At 42.7% G+C, this 20,625-nt stretch overlaps 1 protein-coding gene across 2 annotated transcripts in view; it reads left to right on the top strand.

Annotated features, from left to right (window-relative positions):
- The first annotated feature begins 2,042 nt into the window (after positions 1–2,042).
- The window catches only part of POLD1 (DNA polymerase delta 1, catalytic subunit), a 320,901-nt gene continuing 302,318 nt past the window's right edge, over positions 2,043–20,625 (top strand). The window contains exons 1-3 of one of the 2 annotated variants that reach the window (XM_040327564.1): positions 2,043–2,206; positions 6,040–6,226; positions 8,313–8,423. In XM_040327564.1, coding sequence (XP_040183498.1) covers positions 6,049–6,226; positions 8,313–8,423 — 289 coding nt within the window. In that variant the 5' untranslated portion in view covers positions 2,043–2,206; positions 6,040–6,048. The other variant, XM_040327565.1, reaches the window with a different exon arrangement.

Below are 20,625 nucleotides of genomic sequence, written 5' to 3'. Positions count from 1 at the left end.
AAAAAAAGCAAGAAAAAGGATATGAAAAAAAAAAAAAAAAAAACAGAAGAAGGAAAAAAGAAGAAAAAAATAAAATAAAAACACAGAAGAAGGAGAAAAAATCACATGTTAAATTTGATGTTTGGTATAAATTTTATTGTGTTTGAACTAGGGTTGTCCCGATACCACTTTTTTAGGACCGAGTACAAGTACCGAAACTTTTTTTCAAGTAGTCGCCGATACCGAAACTTTTTTTAAATGTGTCCCCAAATGCAGCCATGTCCCCCCCATATGCAGCCATGTCCCTCTATCCATGTCCCTCACATATGCAGCCATGTCCCTCTAGCCATGCCCCTCACATATGCAGCAATGTCCCTCTAGCCATGTCCCTCACATATGCAGCCATGTCCCTCACATATGCAGCAATGTCCCTCTAGCCATGTCCCTCACATATGCAGCCATGTCCCTCACATATGCAGCAATGTCCCTTTAGCCATGTCCCTCACATATGCAGCCATGTCCCTCACATATGCAGCAATGTCCCTCTAGCCATGTCCCTCACATATGCAGCCATGTCCCTCACATATGCAGCAATGTCCCTCTAGCCATGTCCCTCACATATGCAGCCATGTCCCTCACATATGCAGCAATGTCCCTCACATATGCAGCAATGTCCCTCTAGCCATGTCCCTCACATATGCAGCAATGTCCCTCTAGCCATGTCCCTCGATGCGGCGGCACGATGCGGCAGGAGCGGCGGGGGTGGAAAGGGGGGGGAAGTATTCTATTTAGGTATCGGGGGTATTTGCGCGAGTACGAGTACTCCCGCAAATACTCGGTATCGTTCCCGATACCGATACTGGTATCGGTATCTGGACAACCCTAGTTTGAACCATACTTCAGCCATGATTAAGCACTAGCAAGAGTGCGAAACTAGTCGGCTGTCCTGGTTTATGGTTGTGGTGATTATGCATGTTCCTGCTTGAAAATAAAAGACAACTTTTTTGAACAGTTATTTCGGAGTGCGGCTGTTCATCTTCCTTCTATTGCTACTGCTACGTGCATTGCCAGCACCTTGGTAATCTGACCGTCCCTGATTGTCTATAGGGCTCACCTGGAGCGGTGAAAATCTTCTTCAGACGCCGGAAAGGGATTACAACATCTGTCAGTTTTTTTTATTAAGGTCTGCCAACCCCCCCCCCCCCCTAACAGGATACAGAAGACCCCCAAAAAAAATGTATCCAAAAAAGTTATTTTAAAAGTGCCTTTAAAGCGGAGTTCCACCTGCAATTTTTTTTTTTTTAAGTCAGCAGCTACAAACATTGTAGCTGCTTACTTTTAATTTTAGGTGCCCGCGATGTTGGCCCCCCGAGCCTCGATCGTGGCAGGTCCCGGCGCCGCCATCTTCACTAAGGGCAACAGGCAGTGAAGCCTTGTGGCTCCACTGACTGTTTTCCAACTGCGCATGCGCGAGTCTTGCGGCGCTGTATGAATGGGCAGCTGCTCTCTGGGAGCGCGCCCTATTCCCCAGAAGACAACGCAAGGATGAAGACCAGCTGCCGACTAGGAAGAGGCAGATTAAGAAGATCCGCCTAGCAACCGCAATTTCTGGTAAGTAAAAAAAAAAATCTATTTTTTTGTAACATTTTGGTGTCATTTTTTTTTTTTTAGGGTGGACCGCCACTTTAATTCTACATTAATCCAGCTCTATCCTGAGCAGTAGTAAGTAATGAAGGAGAACCCCACTTCTCCAGCACATTCTCTCCCTGGCATCATCTCTCATTTTCTTGTCCTGCGAGTCACAACAGTCATGGTGACCACAATTCTGTTATGACGCAGAGAACGTGTCCCTAGCACAACTTGTATCTGTTCCCTACAATGCTGCAGCTCCTTGGCCATAAGCTAAACCCTCTATGGTGTGCAGTCCGATTGACAAACATCCCCGGGTTCTGTCCTGCCATGCCTCACTCTGCATAAAATATCACTCCCCCCACCTAGTCCTGAATGTACCACGTGATCCGCTTTTATGTAACGCACACACACAGCATGGCAGACAGCAGGCGCCTCGCCGGTGACATCATCTACAGGCGCCGGAAAAATCCCTAATCCGAGAAATGGGGCTCAATGGCATCTCGCTGTCATGGTGACAAGGACCATTGGGGGCGGGGATTCGTGCAGGAAGACGTAGGTTTGGCGGGAGAGTGGAAGCATATTGCAGAGACGGGAAGTAAGTGGAGTGTGTGTTGTATACAGAGAAGGAGGCTGGATGTATAAGAAGCGGTATTACAGGGGAACACATCAAAGGTGGCGGGGGTGCTGGCTGTTCTGTCACTTGCTGCCTCTGTTGTTTTAATAATGCAGTCTTCAGCCACATGTGTAAAGTCAGCTGTATGGGGGTGATAGTACTGAGCATGTGAGGAATCGAAATGTGTTACTCCAGAAATCTAACCACGGTTCTACAATACCTTACAAGTATAACGAAAGGCAAAACTTTTTCAGTTTTGGATAGAGTGGAGAGGGACTGGAACCCCTGGCAGGTTTTTATTAAGGATGAGCTCTGGCGTGTTCGCATAGAACACGTGCAGAGCCCGCCAGGAAGTGTGCACGGCGCTGTGCTAATCACAGCCAGGAAGACATTGTCCCGATGCTCGGCTGCGGGGATTGTGAAATGTCTCCCTGGCTGTTATTAGCTCAGCGCCGTGCACACTTCCTGGCGGGCTCTGCACGTGTGCTATGCGAACACGCCAGAGCTCATCCTTAGTTTTTTATTGCTGTCTGTGCCTACTGTTAGGGAGATTCACCCTGTTTACCAATATAGTCAAAAGGTAAAGGAAAGACCAAATTTGTGTGGGTGCCAATCACATGTGATGTCTGACATCGCTATAGTGTGAACCCAGGCTTAGTGTCGGTTCACACTATAGGGATGTCAGACATTGCATGTGATCTGCACTACTATGCAGATCGCATGCAATGCAAATTCAGCCATACAGATTGGCTGAATTCACATCCCATTTGGACCAAAATTGTGCAGGACAACTCCCCCACCCCCTTTTTTTTGTCCGCACCTAAAGCATCATCATACGGATGTTCACCCATGCGATCCGATTCCTGTCTGAATTCACAATTCTCACTGTGATATGCAAACCGATCTGGGGGTGTCATTAACCTTCTATTGAGACCGCGACGGTTTGCATAGGGCAGTGTGAACTGCCTGCGAGTTCTACACGATGCGGGAACTGGCACCGGACTCACACTGGTTCCCGCATCGCGCTGGTGTGAACCGACACTTACAGCTGGGTCTTCAGCAGAATGGCAGCCTCCAATAGGAAGAAACAGGAGCAATGCTGAAGGCATTTTACAGCACACACTAATTTTGGTGGCATAATTATTAATGTAGAATGTATGTTCCTTGCTAAAGAACATTATCTTTTACCTTCCCAATAGCATACAGATGGCAAAAAAAGACCTCAGAAGTTATAACCCTTTCTTAAGGCCCCTTTCACACTGGGGCAGTTTGCAGACGCTATTGCGCTAAAAATAGCGCTTGAAAACTGACCCTAAACAGCGGATGCTGTTCCTCCAGTGTGAAAGCCCGAGGGCTTTCAGACTGGAGCCGTGCGCTAGCAGGACCGCTGCAAAAGTCCTGCTAGCAGCATCTTTGGAGCGGTGTGTTTACCGCTCCTCCACCACTCATTCCCATTGAAATCCATGGGAAACCATGGCGGTGCATTGCGGGCGGTGTTAAGGGGAGGTTAAAACGGCACCGCTAGCGGCCGAATACCGCCGCAATTCCGACGGTATAGCTCCGCTAAAAATAGCGGCGCTATACTGCCACCGCACCTCCTGCTCCAGTGTGAAAGTGGAGGTTCCCTCTAAAAAAAATTTCTAACAATACATTGAGAAGACTGATTACACTGCGGGTATGCTGGGTTTTTTTTTTTTTCGTACATACCTCGTTTCATCCCTTGGCTTCCGGGTATGATTCTTGCGGGTCTGGGCGTTCCTAGTTGATTGACGTTCCTCCGACCGACGCATACTGCGCGTCACGACTTTCCGAAAGAAGCCGAACGTCGCTGCGCAGGCGCTGTATAGAGCCGACTCTATACGGCGCCTGCGCAATGACGTTCGGCTTCTGTCGGAAAGTCGTGACACTCAGTATGCGCCGATCGGAGGAACGTCAATCAACTAGGAACGCCCAGTCCAGCAAGAATCATACCCGGAAGCCGAGGGATGAAACGGCGATAACGAGGTATGTACGAAAAAAAAGAAAAACCCCAGCATACCCGCAGTGTAATCAGTCTTCTCAATGTATTGTTAGAATTTTTTTTTAGGGGGAACCACCCCTTTAATCTCATTTATGCAGGGGGCAGTATAAAAAAAAAAAAAAAAGTTTCTGTGGTTTACCACCCCCAAATTTTGAAAAAAAGTGAAAGTATTGTTGTTTGTTATTTTTAAACAAACAAAAAAAAAGTTATACAGGTTTTGCACAGAGCAACACATCTCCCCAGATCCTCCTCTTCTCGGGTTTCTTGATGGGACTCAGGTTAGTATTATGGGGGCTACTTCACACTGAAGTTGTTTTAGAATTTAAAAGATAAGTTCACCTTTTAAGAAAAAATAATAAATGCACATTTTTTTTTTTTTCAGAAAAGTGCATTTATTATTTTTTCCCACAGGAACCTGGAAAGCATTGCATGCATGATCGCTGGATTAGGGGTGCAATTCCGGCTCTTGCAGACAAGCCCTGCAGCTTTCAGCCTGTACCTCTGATATGGACTGCAGGGCTTGTGAATGAACTACAAGAGTGCTCATCAGCGCCCACTCAGTCAATTCCGAATTACAAGTCAGCTATCGTGCAAAATCTGTTGCAGCTCTGCGTAAAAAAACAATCAGCTTCCAGGTTTTAGCCTAGGTTCACACAGGGCTGCGGGAATGAAGCCGTGCAAGTTTAGCTGGGGGGGGGGGGGGGGGGGACACTGTCTTCTCTGGACCAAAGCTCATTTAAAACGAACTGTTACAAAGTGGAAAACTGTTCTGTGGTCAGATGAATCAAAATTTGACATTCTTTTTGGCAACAATGGACCCTGCCTCCTTCGAGCTAAAGAGGAGAGGGACCTTCCGGCTCGGAGGGGGGTGCCAACCTTTCTGAAATTAGGGTTGTACTTTGCCAGCTTTTTGTTGCCCGGTCACCAACTATTTTTAGACGTGTTGCTGCCTTCAATTTCAAATTTTCCTTATTTTTTTTTCTTAAAATTATACATTTTCTCACTTTAAACATTTGAAATGTTTTATATTTTCTGTTGTGAATAAAATATTTTTTTTGTTTGTTTTTTGAAATATGCAAATAATTGCATTCTTTTTTTTACACAGCGTCCCAGCAAATGAGGTTGCATAAGTCGCACTACATATTCAAATTGAAAATATGATCGCATCAAATTAGTGTGATCCTAGCCTAAGCAGATTTTTGGAATTAACAAAGTAGCATTTTATTATAGCCGATGTGAACAGTTTTCTTTTATTTTGTCATTGCTGTTCTGCCCTTCCTCTGTAGTTCCCGTATAAACCTTGCACAAATGGCTAAACATCAGTATTTACAAAGGGGCATGCACATATGATGGTGCTTAGGTTTGGTAACTGGCTGCTTTAGATTTAAGAACCTGATTTTGTTTTATTGGGGGCCCTTCTGTTTGTTTGTTTTTGGACATGAGCTGTGATTGCAAGATACACAACTTTGTGTCTGCTGCAGCATTACTTTGATACATAGTTCTTAAGCTTTATGGCTTGGGCTACATCCACACTAGCCAGCATGGTAAAACAGTGTTTTACAGTTTAGACTAGTGCAATACAGTGGCTGTTTCAGTGCATCTCACTGCCTGTTTTTTTTTCAGCTTCATTTATGTCACTGCACAGCTTAATGTGCTATGACATGTGGTGCCATCCAGTGAGCTGTTGAAAAATGTCTGTAAAGTAGCTTGGGCTGATAGAAAGCTTCAGATGTGGGTTAACAACGGTATCTGATGTGAAATATATTGTGTTTTACTTAATGATTTCTGTCCACAGACAATAAAAATGGATTTCAAGCGTAAAAAAGGTTTCCCAGCCTCCCAGACCAAAAAGAAAAAATCAGACTGGGATGATGATGGCCCCTCACAGTTTGAAGAGGAACTGGCATTCCTGGATGAAGTTGAAGCAGATATGGCCTTAGAAATGAATGAAGCGCATTCTGATGCAGATATGTTGCCTGTTGGTAGGTAAAATCTTTGGTTACCTAACAGTGGGACTGAATCACAAACTGAAAAGAAAGTGGAGCCACTTGGCCAGATGCCTTGCTGTGTTTGAAAACTGAAATATATCCTGATATGAGAATGATGTTCCACTTTGTTTAAACTTTTTATTCAGGGTGTAACATGTTATGAAAGGACTGACCCCCCCCACACACACTTTAACAGCTAGCAGGAGATCTTCTCCCCCCTCGCTAGCTGTCACAATTAAAAAAAAAAAAAAAAACAGCCTTAGTGGCGGTCACCTTGTAGTTCTCAGTGAAATGAGGTACAAGCAAGCAGATACACTGACAGATCTGCAGGAGTCCTGCATGGCATTAGTGATCTGCTGATCGCTGGTGCAATGCTTTACAGCAGGGATAAGCAATTAGCGGACCTCCAGCTGTTGCCAAACTACAAGTCCCATCATGCCTCTGCCTCTGGGAGTCATGCTTGATGCTGTCAGAGTCTCGCTATGCCTCATGGGACTTGTAGTTTGGCAACATCTGGAGGTCCGCTAATTGCTTATCCCTGCTTTACAGGCTCCCAAAAAAAAAAAAAAAAAAATAATAATAATTTTTTGTCAAAAGGTAAACTTATCCTTTTAAAGGCTATGTCAGCTCATCACAGATAACTAGCAAAGATCTTCGAGTTTGCTGCTGCAACTGGTTTATGCCAAATCCCCAGGATTCATGAATTGCTAACTTTTGGCTAAAATGTTTGTAGGTTCCCCACCAAAAATAAGGTACAACCTATATTGCAGTGCATAGCCTTGGTCAGCTGAATCACTAGAGCCAATGGCTATTCAAGAAATGGATTGCCCAGCCCCTCTTTCTATAACAGGATAATGTCCTAGCAGCTATTTTGTCAGTGTGTGTTGGAGTGGCTAGGAAGAGCTGATAGGGGTTTTTACCATGAACATTAAATGGTAGTATGTTCAGCCTCCTGGCTCACACATGCAAAAGTGCAAATGAAAATACAGAGCCGCCTGGCTCTCTTCAGCAGCAGCAGCACCACTGCTCAGGCTCCCACATGGTGCCCTCCTGACTCCTGTCAGCAACTTCAGACTCAGGTCTCTGGGTTTCAAAGTGCAGCCTGCACTCTCCAGCTTCTCTTGCTACTCCAGTGCACACTCTGGGTTCTCCCCTCTGGAGGGTGGAGCCCAGAACTATTAGGTGTCTACAAATAGGCTAGCACACACCTGACAAGTCAGTGTGCTGGTAAATCTCAAAATCTGGACCCAGGACCAGGGATTTCATCCCACCCAGATCTCTACGAAATCCCCAGGCTCCAGGTCCCAAAGTGGACTTTATTAAATAATGAGGAAACTGAAACACCAGTTTCCTCTGTACGTTATAAGCCCGCTGGAGCCCCTCAACACATCCAGTTGAGAATTCTGGGTCATTACACTTTTGGGGTACCACACTATCACAACACATATCATTTATAGGGTGAGAATGCTTTTTTTTATTTTTTATAATCGGGTACATAATCGCCAGAGGACAGGAAGTGTTACTGTCTGGCAAAAGGCCTGAAAAAGAAAATGAAGCAGCCACTACATTAAAGCGGAGTTCCACCCAAAAGTGGAGCTTCCGCTTATCTGGAACCAACCCCCCCCCCCCCCATGCCACATTTGGCACCTTTCGGGGGGCGGGGAGTGGATACCTGTGTGGTGTGTGTTTTTTTTTTTTTTTTTTTTTTTTTTTTTTTTTACAGGTACCCTGTCCCCACTTCCGGGAGACTGGGCCATGGCAAATTACATCAGCAGCTCAGTCTCCCTCCTCCCTGCCCTTCAGCCGGGCCAATGAGAGAGCGCTTCCGCATGCATAGTAGGGACCCAGTCGTGAAGCCGAAAGTCTACACTGCCGGGTTCCCCTACCAGCAATGGCGGCGGCAGCACCCGACCAGCCAATGGAACTTTTTTTTTGGATTTGAGTGGAAGGGGATTAGAACACTATCCAGAATGAAAAAAAGTTTGTGTTTGCCTTTAGTTCTACTTTAATGTGATAAGTGCAATGTAATGTTGTTGTGCCCGAGGGAATGTAACTTTGTTTTATCCTTAAATCACTTCAGTGAAACTGTCGGACAAGATTTCACCAAAGTGGCTCCGGCCTTCTCTTCCCCATATTGATCCTCTTAAGGATTCTGTGTGCTTCCATCAGATTGAACTGGACCATTATGTGGGTGAGTTATAGATGAGTATATTCCTCTTTCAAATTCATGTTCGTAGTAAAAAGTTAGCCACAGTGCTGGTTAATGGAGACCTGTCGTAAAAGAAAAAAGTAGGCTGTCTTGCTGATCTGGAAGCAATGGAGTATTTTCTGTCTTTCTAATCCCCTGACTTGAATAATTTCTGAGTTAGGCTGCCCTTACACTGTTATAATTTCATCCAGTTCTTAATTAACCAACTGACATTCGTTTAGTGGGTGACCTTTTTTGCCCCCCCCCCCATGTAACCTCCATTATTAAAAAAATTAAGAAATAGGTTGCATAATTGTTGGTCGAGCATCAGCAGTGTCCATTCAAATACAGCCCCTCTTTGGGTATTTTGATAGTTGATTAGCCGCTTTTCAATATACAATGTGAACAGTGGAAGGGTCTATAAACAGCGAGGACAAGAGGAATCGGTCAGAAGAAAAAGGAAAAAAAGTGTATGGCCAGCTCTGTGCTTGCCTTAGGTCATTGCTGCAGTGATCTGCATGAAAGCCAGGCAACTAGCAGCAAGGAAGAGGTCAGAAATGTGGTAGCTCATGCATTTCTTTATTGGAGCAGTTCATCACAAGAAACTCCTCAGGTTTGAAATATGGGAGCTGCAATTAGTGTGTGTGTGTGTGTGTTTTTTTTTTTTCGTCTCGAGGTGCAGGCAACCGAGCTGTCTCCTTCATCCTACATTACCTAGTGAGGTTCATGTTTCTGCTTAAAGGGGTTGTAAAGGTACATCCCCCCCCCCCCAAATGGCTTCCTTTACCTTAATGCAGTCCTCTTTCACTTACCTCATCCTTCTATTTTGCTTTTAAACGTCCTTATTTCTTCTGAGAAATGCTTCCTTTTCTTCTGTCTGTAACTACACACAGTAATGCGACACTTTCTCCCTGGTGTGGAGAAAGCCTCTTGAGAGGGGAAGGGGGCAAGCAGGAGGGTCAGGACGCTATCTACTTTGCAGATGGAGAAAGAAGCTGTGTGTTAGTGGGCGTCCTGACACTCCTGCTCGCCCCCTCTCCCCTCAAGAGGCTTTCTCCACACCAGGGAGAAAGTGTCGCATTTGTGTGTGGCGTTACAGACAGAAGAACAGGAAGTGAGATTTCCCAGAAGAAAGAAGGACATTTAAAAGCAAAATCAAAGGATGAGGTAAGTGAAGGAGGACTGCACTAAGGTAAAGGAAGCTATTTAGGGAATTTTTTTTTACCTTTACAACACTTTTAAGCCTAGTACACACAATTGAATTATCGGACGAATGATTGTCCGTATTTTAATTTTTTTACATGCTGGTCTCCATATCGAAAATTAATAGATGACTAAAGTATGAAAACTCTCGTACAACAGAATAAAAATTTGGAAGTGAATTAATGTATTTATTTTGTATTTTGGGCAAAAACTGTACTTATTTAACAAAAATTGTACGATCTGGTATGATATGAGAAAATTTTTCGTGTTTGTCCCTTCAGAAAATTTCAGACAAAAGCTGTGTACTAACGATCAGATGATCGCTTTGAAATCTATTTTTTTATTTTTTTTGTACAATATTCTGATCGTGTGTATGTGGCTTTAGTGAGTCAGTAGGTAGTGAAGAAAGGATAAGGATTAAACACATTTGTAGGGGGCAGAAGGCAAAAGAATGTTGGCAAAACTTTTGTTATAAGTTGATCCATATTCCTCCAGTTTGGGGCTGTCTGTTGACATATGTGCCAGTCTGGATCCGAGACGGCCTGACCTTTTGGGTCTAAGCTGTCATTTCTAAGGGTTATAAAATGGTTTCTAGTTCTGCCTCCGCCTCGCTTTTTGTCTTTCAATCTGCCAGCTTTAGACCAAAAGAAGGTCAATTTATTGGGATTGCACAGAGCGGCCCCGAACCTCCTCCTTCCTAGGTCCCCCACCTGCGCTACAGGCTCATCCCCTCCAGCGAGTGCCCCCAAAGAAAGCTGCTGTCTATAGAGTCACTCTTGTCTATTGACACAGACAGCGGGACTCAGTCCTGATCCCTGCTCCCTCGTCACTGACTGTTACATGTGTTTTTTTATTTTTATTGTTTGAAATTTAATAACTTAAAGGGCATGGCTGCCATGTAAATGATGGATAAAAAAAAAAAAGTTTGAGGTTGTCCAGTGTATATGGGTATATAATGTGAACGTGGCTGCAGGGACTGTGGAGCAATTCATCCTCACATTTCACAGCAGAAGCAACAGAATCACAGCCCCTCTTTCCTTGCTTTCTCTGACAGCAGTCTGCCAGGCCTTTCAATAAACGGAAGGTTTTGTAATCTGTTTAGGGGCAGGTCCACAGAGCGAGTACCCCGGCGTATCTACTGATACGACGGCGTACTTGCAAATTACCCGCGTCGTATCGTTGTTTTGAGTCCTCAAAACAAGATACAACGGCATCTGGGTTAGATCCGACAGGTGTACGTCTTCGTACGCCTTCGGATCTAAGATGCAATTCTTCGGCGTCTCTAGTCGGCTTTTTCCGGCGTATAGTTAAAGCTGGTATTTCGTTTGCGTATAGTTAAACCTGCTATGTTAAGTATGGCCGTCGTTCCCGCGTTTTAATTTGAACATTTTTAGCGCAATGCACGGCAGGAAATTTAGGGACGGCGCATGCGCAGTTCATTCGGCACGGGGACGCGCTTCATTTAAATGACACGCCCCCTAATCGCCGATTTTGAATTCTGCGCCCTTACGCCGCCAGAGATAGACTACGCCACCGTAACTTACGGCGCAAAATCTTTAAGGATTCGAACTAAAGCCGGGTAAGTTGCGGCGTAGTGTATCTCAGATACGCTGCGCGGTTGCAGATCTCTGTGGATCTGCCCCTATAAGTGAAAAGAGTAAACTGCGCTGTGTATACTATAGGTACAAAAATTAGCTGCCACACGGCTATAGGAAAAATAAATAAATGGGGGGGGGGGGGGGGGAAGAATGTTGCGCTAATAATTGGATATAAATATGGAAGTGAACCACATCTATTGGATAATCCAAACTAAGTCTATATATGTATAATACCTCAATCGTGACAAAGCATCACCACGTGCCCATATTCAGTGGAAATTAACTGAATAAATTAACCATAAACTTAAGTGAAAAAACAAAAACTGTGATTGATAACACAATGAATAATCCAAAATGGTGAATGAGAACAGAAAGTGACTAAAGTCCAGATGAATGGAAAGTTGTAAAGACTCCAGCACGGGTACAACCCTCAGGATGGAACGACAGCTTATCAAAAGCACCACCACCAACAGCAGGAGGCGGCTTACCGGATGCCGATGGCTAGGGGAGACCGCCCAAGTCACCAAAAATGTATATAGCCGGTTAACTCAATCAGTGCAGTTGGTCCTGAATCCAATCTGCTACTCGACATTAGTGGTCCAAAACTTCAATATATACCAAACGATGTATATCATGTATTCTTGTGGGAACAGAGGCTCAGTATTCACATGCCATGCAAGATATAGCGAAAGGAAACTCGCATAGCGTGATACCGTTTATAGAGTGGTGTTTATTAAAAAAAGTGGCATAAATTCTCACATTTTAGAAGATCATCATAGGCTTGTCATAAAGTACAGGTACAAGAGCGATGTTGTGGATGGGTCCACCCCGACACGTTTCAACTAAAAAGCCGTCATCTAGGGTGTGGACCCCCACCACCACATCACTATTTATAGATAATATGACCCCCAAACTGGAACAGCCATGACTCCGAACGTGCTATGGCATTACTTCCGGTTTAAAAACCGGAAGTGATAGCGGCCGAACGAACTGGCCAAATTAATCAAAAATAAACCTGTATATAAAAAGGTAAGTCACATAATTCCCTCTGTAAAAAGAACGTGCCCATCAGTCAGTGTAATCTGCAAATACATCAAAAAGACCACAGCTAGCGTCACTACCGAAACCAGGAATTGCCGATAACAACCAAGCCTCATTGTGAACGGGGTCTGATTTCACTGAATATGGTCACGTGGTGATACTTTGTCACGATTGAGGTATTATACATGTATAGACTTGGTTTGGATTATCCAATAGCTGTGTTTCACTTCCATATTTATATCCAATTATTAGCGCAACATTCTTGTAATCTGTTTAAAATGGCTGCAACCGCAATATAGAGTGTCTGTTGTGATCTTTTAAGGGTGAAATAATCTACAGTATTTACAGCTACGGAGGTCAGTGATGTCTTATTTTTGGCCAAAGTTTGTTGTGGTTGTAAAGGTAGAAGGTTTTTTATCTTAAAGTTTTTTTAACAAGCGCCCAGAGGCGATTAAGTTTGCATGTGTTGCGCTACATAAGTTTTCATTCATTCATTCATTCATTCATTCATTCAAAGTGGAGGTTCACCCAAAAACTCAATTTTTAACATTAGATTGAGGCTCGTTTTGTGAAGGGGAATCGGGTGTTTTTTTTAAAAATCAAATCAAATAGATGTCAATCAAATAGGAACACCCAGTCCCGAAGACCATACCCGGAAGCGGCGGAGAAGATCTATCTCTAAAACGGTAAGTAATGCTTCGATTTTAAAAAAACACCCGATTCCCCTTCACAAAACGAGCCTCAATCTAATGTTAAAAATCGTTTTTCGGGTGGACTCCCGCTTTAATGATTCTATGCATTAAGGCAGGGATGTCCAAACTTTTTTTCAAAGAGGGCCAGATTTGATGAAGTGAACATGTGTGAGGGCTGACCATTTTGCCTGACCTTCTTTGAACCATTAAAATTTGGTCTAAGTGTGTTTGTCCGAGCACTAATACATTGCCCAAAAAGAATTATCTTGCCTTTGTGGCTGTGTGTGTGTGGTGAAGAGATGAGCTTGGGCGTGTTATTTGGATATATGCATAGCATACTAGCTCACTATGAAATGCTCACCTTAGATCAAAGCCAGCCTCCTCATTACATCGGTGGTGGGACTTCATTTCAATCTTGCAGTGTTTTCAAAATGTTTAAACTGTTATTTGTGTGTGTGGTCACAAAGGACTGCTTCGTTTTTTATTCATGGATCACACTCGGTCACTAAAAATATAAATATATATATATGTGTGTGTGTGTGTGTTTAACATTTGATATGTGTTTAACTGACTTTTTCACAAAAATAAGCGCTATACTTTTTCATATTCACCAATTATAACTTTTTTTTGTATTTATTATACCAAAAATATGTAGAAGAATGAGTATTGGCCTAAACCTAGGGGGGGGTTGTTTTTTTATTTTTTTTTACGTCTTTTTGGGGGATATTTATTATAGCAAAATGTAAACCATATTAAATATATTTTTCAAAATGGTCGCTCTATTTTTGTTTTATAGTGCAAAAAATTAAAACTGCAGAGGTGATCAAATACCACCAAAAGAAAGCTCTATATTTGTGGGAAAAAATGACGTCAATTTTGTTTGGGAGCCACGTTGCACGACTGCACAATAGTCAGTTAAAGCGACGCAGTGCCGAATCGCAAAAAGTGGCTTGGTCTTTGGCCAGCGAAATGGTCCGGGGCTGAAGCGGTTAACCTGCTTATGTAAAACAGCCTACAGAGGAAATATACCTAAACGCATGGAGAAAACAATAACCCAGTGTGGAATGGACTTGCTAGTAAGAACTGAACCGTGAACCCTATCACTATTACTGTATGGGAAGAGATGCAAATAACTCGGCCACCATGCTGCCCACACACAGCCTGGTTTTGTGTGGAAGCCAGTTTCCATACCATCTGCTCTCATCACAGGCTTTGTTCTGTGTAAATAGGGAAGTAGAGTATTGTGGAAGATTATATAAAGTGTAATTTATCTGAAGGGGAAGCAATTTTAAATTAACTTGGCAACAATTGCCCCTGTTGTCCCCCTTCTCTGACCGTTTGAATTTAGTGAAAGCATGGGATTATGATGGCATGGGGAGTGGATAGGTGGAGCCAGGAATTCCCCTGGCGATAATCTAAATTTCTTCACGGAGAGCTGACAGGGAGGGGATATGGTAGTTTGTGTAGGTGGATAGATCACATATCAAGTTTTAATTGCTGCTGTTTACAATGCCAAATGTCATAATAAATTTCACGGACTCTATGCTTCCAGGTGTTATTGATTTTCTAACTCTTAAAGCACAATCGTTTTTAGCTTAATCATCAGTTGTGTATATATGTGTGTGTGTGTGTGTGTGTGTGTATATGTGTGTGTATGTGTGTATATATATATATATATATATATATATATATATATATATATATATATATATATATATATATATATATAATATATACACAATTTTTTTTTGCATTAGTACTTTATTAATATTATAGTCTGACACCGGTTGTCTTTTGAAACTGTAAGTAGTATTAGGCCACATTAACACCTGAGCGTAGCGTTTTTGGTAGTTTTTCCGGCGTTTTGTCACGCGTATTCGCACGTTTGCATACAGCGTCGTCTGACGTTTTTGAATTTCGCTGTTTTTTATTTTAGCCAATAGGAAAAATTATCGTCTTTCATCACTTGTTGCTATGTTTGTAGATTGTTTTTATCTTCTGCCTGGGTGAAATGTTCTATTGATTAAAGCGACAAAACGCCCGTAGAAACGCTCATTGTCGCGCTAGACGCTTGAATCAAGCGTTTCCATTACTTTCTATGGGAATACAAACGTTCTAAAACGCCCAAATTCACCCAATTTTTGCGACAAAAAAGGGTCCGGAACTTGTTTGAGCTTCAGGCGTTTTGGAGTGGAGATGTGAATCATCTCCATAGAGAATAACGTATTTTTTACCCTCTATCGTTTTGGAGCTTCAGGTGAAAAAACGCTCAGGTGTGAATGCGGCCTTAATACTCCTAATTTAGAGCAGTGAAGAGGTCCGCTGGGACACTGCCTCTGTTTCTAGCTATCTCCACCATAAAATGGCTGTGGTGTGCAATAATGAAAGGCTTGTTGGGGGGTTTTTTTTTTATGAAAAAACGGAAAATCTAGATGCAGTCTTTGTAGTTTACTGGAAAACATTTGTGTAATATGTGTGATATAAGAATTTCTGACTTTTTTTTTTTTTTTTTTTATCAGACTGCAACTCAAGGCAAGTATATTTTTGTAGAATAAAGAGAGGTCATAAGCTATGTCACATTTTTATTGCGGTCTTGGTCTCTAGTGGACATTTCCCCTAATTTTCTTTTCCCTTGCAATCAGCCAGGTAGAGAGTGAGAGGATTCGCCTTGATTAAGGCGAAGTTTTGAGTTAGTAAAAATGGGAACATACATACTCGCCTCTATGCTGTAGCATCTGTGTGTCACTAGAATAGTCTCCGCCTGGTTCTAAGATTGAGAACGGAGCTACCACATGACCACTAATCAGATTGCTTTCAATCTGCTCACAAGTGCCCTCTGAAGAGCCAGGCGACAGTGGGGGGTGGACATGGCTGCCTTTTAGCTCTTTTGCGCTGTAAAAGACAGAACCACTTGTCAATATTGTTGGGATCTTTCACAAACTTGGCATGGCTGTGTCCTGTCCACTGATATAGGGTAAAAGCCTGTGAACCAAAAAGAAGTAAAGTCAAAAAAGGTTTGGTCATAATTTTCTTTTAAGGCTGCACACATCCGTAACAAATGTTTAGGTGCCCTGATCCTTCCCAACTATATGAATAAAAGTAGTTTATATTGCAGAGTATGTCTCTGTTGAGAATTTTCACTGAACAAACCTGTGTTTAATATTTACTTCAATTATCCAATCACGTGAAAAGCATCTGTACATGAATGGGTATTGTAAATAAACAGGAATTTTGAATATTCTAAACTGCCTCATTCTCTATCGGTGACGCTCCTTCATTAGGTTGGGAAGTAAGGAAAATGTTTTGGTTACATGGAACGAGTCTGGAGAGTAGTGATAAATGATTCTTACCATGAATGGAAATGTAAGTGGTGTGCCTTGGGGGTCAATGCTGTTCAATTTGTTTATAAATAATTACCGTATAAGCCGACCCGAATATAAGCCGAGGCACCTAATTTTACCACAAAATACTGGGAAAACGTATTGACTCGAGTATAAGCCTAGGGTGTCCATCTGCATGCCTCACTGTGTCCATGCCTAGACTGACGTTTAACATTGGAGTCTATGGAAGGGGTGCCCAGCTTTAAAAAAATCGGTGCTCGCCAGCTGTAGGTCCCCCCCCCCCCCCCCCCCCAGACAACAAACTTTGCACACTTGTAGAGGAGAAATGGGGTTACATATGTGCCAAGTTCCGACTCCAGGGAACCTATGACCGGCTGGTACCGGTTCCCCAAAGTCACTGGAGAAATGACCGTTTAACATGGGAGTCTATGGAAGGGGTACCGTAGGTTCCCCGGGCAACAAACTTTGCACACTTGTAGAGGGAGAGTGGGGTTACATGTGTGCCAAGTGTGTACCGGGTCCACAAAGTCCAGGAGATCAGGCGCAAAAGGTGACTCGAGTAGAAGCCGAGGGGGGTCATTTTCAGCACCAAAAAATGTGGTGCTGAAAAACTCGGCTTAAACTTGCGTATATACGGTAAGAGCTCAATTCAGTGATTGGTGACACCAGTTTATGCAGGGAAAACATTTGGTGGTTGGACAGCTTCATGATAGATGATGTTCAATATTGAAGCATTTGGGTGGCAAAAATACACGTTAGGAGGGCTCTCATGTGAGGATCTGGGATGCAAAAGGATCTGATGCTTATAGATTAGATTTGGCAATAGCCTGCAGCCAGCAAACCACTCTCGTGCAACGAAAAGTACATACATTTAAACAGTAATTTTTATATTTCTGCTTTGTTACAAAAATACTGGTTCAGCCTTATTTTGAATACACAGTTCAGTTTTGGTCTCCAATCCTCAGGGTGTTGCTGAATTCGAAAGAATTCAGTGGGGAGGAGGGACCCCAGCTATGAAGATCGATTACATAGAGTACAATTATTCACCCTGGAGAAGAGGTGCTTAAGAGGGGATATGATTACATTGTAAAAATACTGTATATATCAAAGGTGACTTCAGTAACTGTTTACTCGAAGGTCCCTGAAGAGGGCACTCAGCCACAATTTGAGGTAAGAAGATTTATTCTTAGATTGCAGAAGGGTTCTTTGCTTCTAGAGCTGTAAAAATATGGAACTCTCTCCCTTAACCACTTCATTACTAGGCACTTAAACCCCCTTCCTGCCCAGACCAATTTTCAGCTTTCAGCGCTGATGCATTTTGAATGACAATTGCGCGGTCATACAACACTGTACCCAAATTATATTTTTATAATTTTTTCCCCACAAATAGAGCTTTCTTTTGGTGGTATTTGATCACCTCTGCGGTTTTTATTTTGTGTGCTATAAACAAAGACAGAAAATTTATATTTATAATATCCCAACTTTTTAAAAAAAATCAAAAAAAAATTTCAGTGTAGGCTGATACGTATTCCTTTTACATATTTTTGGTAAAAAAAATTGCAATAAGCGTTTGATTGGTTTGCGCAAAAGTTATAGCGCCTACAAAATAGGGGATACATTTATAATTTATTTTTTAATTTTTTACTAGTAATGGCGGCGATCTGCGATTTTTGTTAGGCCTGCGATACTGCGGCGGACACTTTTAACACCATTTTGGAACCATTCACATTTACACAGCAAACAGTGCTATAGTAATGCACTGTTACTGTATAAATGTGACTGGCAGGGAAGGGGTTAACACTAGGGGGTGAGGAAGGGGTTAAATGTATTCCCTGGAAGTGATTCTTACTGTGTGTGGAGGGGGACTGACTGGGGGAGGTGACTGATGCTGTGTCCCTAGGTACAAGGGACACAGCATCTGTTTCCTCTCCCTGACAGGACGTGGAGCTCTGTGTTTACACACAGAGCTCCACGTCCCTGCTCTGTCACTGTCGATCGCGGGTACGTGCACGAAGTGGCACGTGCTGAACGCATCAACAACTAAAATGTTTCGAAGTCTTCCGTATATACAGGGCTATGGGAATTGTTACAGAATATAAATCATACACACAGGTGGACAGACCCATGTTTTTTTTCCAACCTTATAAACCATGCAATATAAACGCAGCCCTAAAAGCTTGATTAAAAATTCAGGATTTCTAACCCTTTAGCCATTTTTTTTTTTTTTTTTAGTGGCAGTTTTTTCTTTAACTGCTTCATTACCAGGCAGGTTCACCTCCTTCCTGCCCAGGCCAATTTTTATCTTTCAGCGCCGTCACACTTTGACAATTGCGCCGTCATGCAACGCTGTATAATTTTTATCATTTTTTCACACATATAGAGCTTTCTTTTGGTGGTATTTAAACACACCCCCCCATCTTACCAGAGCCCAATTTGATCGAGCAATGTTCTCTCCCTGCGGTCTCCCTCCTGATTGGGCAGATTGATAGCAGCGGGACCCTTTTGGCTGCTGTTAATCAAATGCTTTTTTGAGGGGGTGGGGCCAAGCCACCCAATCTGTGTCCATTGGCGCAGGCAGGGTGGCTCGGGAGTGAGCCTATACAAGTGCCCCCATGGAAAGTGGCTTTCTGTGGGGACACTCGTCAGAGGAGGGGCCTGGAATGCTGGCGAGGGACCCCAGAAGGTCGCGGGGCTGCTCTGTGCAAAAGCATCCCACAGAGCAAGTAAATATGACATGTTTTTGTTATTTTAATCACTGGGCACTTAAACCACCTTCCTAACCAGACCAATTTTCAGCTTTCGGTGCAACACTGTACCTAATATGATTTTTTTTATTTTTTTTTCACACAAATGGCTTTCTTTTGGTGGTATTCAATCACTGCTGGGTTTTTCACTATAAAATAAAAAATACAGAAAATTATGTTAAAAAAAAAAAAAAAAGTCTGTTTCTGTTAAAAAATTTAGCAAATTTGTAACTTTTCTTAATACATTTTGGCCAAAATGTATACTGCTACATATCTTTGGTAAAAATAACCCAAGTTGGTGTATATTATTTGGTCTTTGTGAAAGTTAGTCCACAAGCTATGGTGCCAATCTCTGAAAATTGATCAAACCTGAAGGCCTAACAAGCCAGGAAAGTACAAATGACCCCTTTTTGGAAAGTAGACATTCCAAAGTATTTAGTATGAGGCATGGTGAGTTTTTTTTTTTTTTTTTTTTTTTTTTTTTCCCCCCCCCCCCACACAATTGTTATATTAGCAGGTTATTTCTCACACATGGCATGTGCGTACCACAAATTGCACCCCAAAACACATTCTACTACGCGGCCTCAGTATGGCGATACCACATGTGTGAGACTTTTATACAGCGTGGCCACATACAGAGGCCCAACATGTAGGGAGCACCATTGGACGTTCTTGGAGCATAAATTGCACATATAGGTGTACGTTTAATAAACCGTTATAAGCCGAGATCATGATGATCACCGCTGACATAAGGAGCAGAGAACATGTTCTCCGCTTCTAATCACAGCACATGGCCGTTTTGTCACACACGGCCAGTTTAATAAATGAGATCTGAAGATCTCACAGCCCTTCCCCTGAAATATCTCCCTTCCAGATTCACCAGCTCAGAGGTGGAGAATCTGGGAGAGAAGCTTGTGTGATTAGAGGCAGAGGGCATATTTCTTCCTAATATCAGCACCAGTGGGTTAAAAATGAATATTAACATTATAGATTGTATGTATGTATGTATGTATGTATGTATGTATGTATGTATGTGTATATATATATATATATATATATACACACATACACATACACACTCTCACACACACAGAGAGGAACCGGACATGCTGTCAGTGGCCATTTACCGTAATCGGATCATGGATGTTGCTGGGTGCACGTGGGAGCAAGATTCTGGGAGGACGTTAATGTATGCCCTCCCAGAGTTATCGAGCCACGCTGTAGCCGTCATTTGGCTAGAGCGCGATCGTTAAGTGGTTAATGAAAAATATCAAGGTTTAATGTAATTTTAACTTATGTACAGGTCAGTTGATGCAAATATTCTGCTTTTAATGCTTTTTTACACCAGGAGGTGCATCATAGCATGCAGACATTTTTTGCGCATTTTCACAAAGCCTATTAATGAGTGGGCTGCTCTATGCACGAGAAATGGGTGCCAACATGATTTTCATCATCATGCGAAAGCACACCTTGAGCAGAAAATTTTAAAGTTTCATTTGGCAGCATATCCTAGTTAGTGTGGGAAATCGGATACAGGAGTGAGAACTGTAGTGTTGGTACATGCATTTTAGAGTAAAATTCAGGAC

This window comes from Rana temporaria, chromosome 10 (genome assembly GCF_905171775.1).
Source record: "Rana temporaria chromosome 10, aRanTem1.1, whole genome shotgun sequence".
Lineage (NCBI taxonomy): Eukaryota > Metazoa > Chordata > Amphibia > Anura > Ranidae > Rana > Rana temporaria.
The sequence above is the reverse complement of the archived record's forward strand: the minus strand, read 5'-3'. Positions and strand labels throughout refer to the sequence as shown.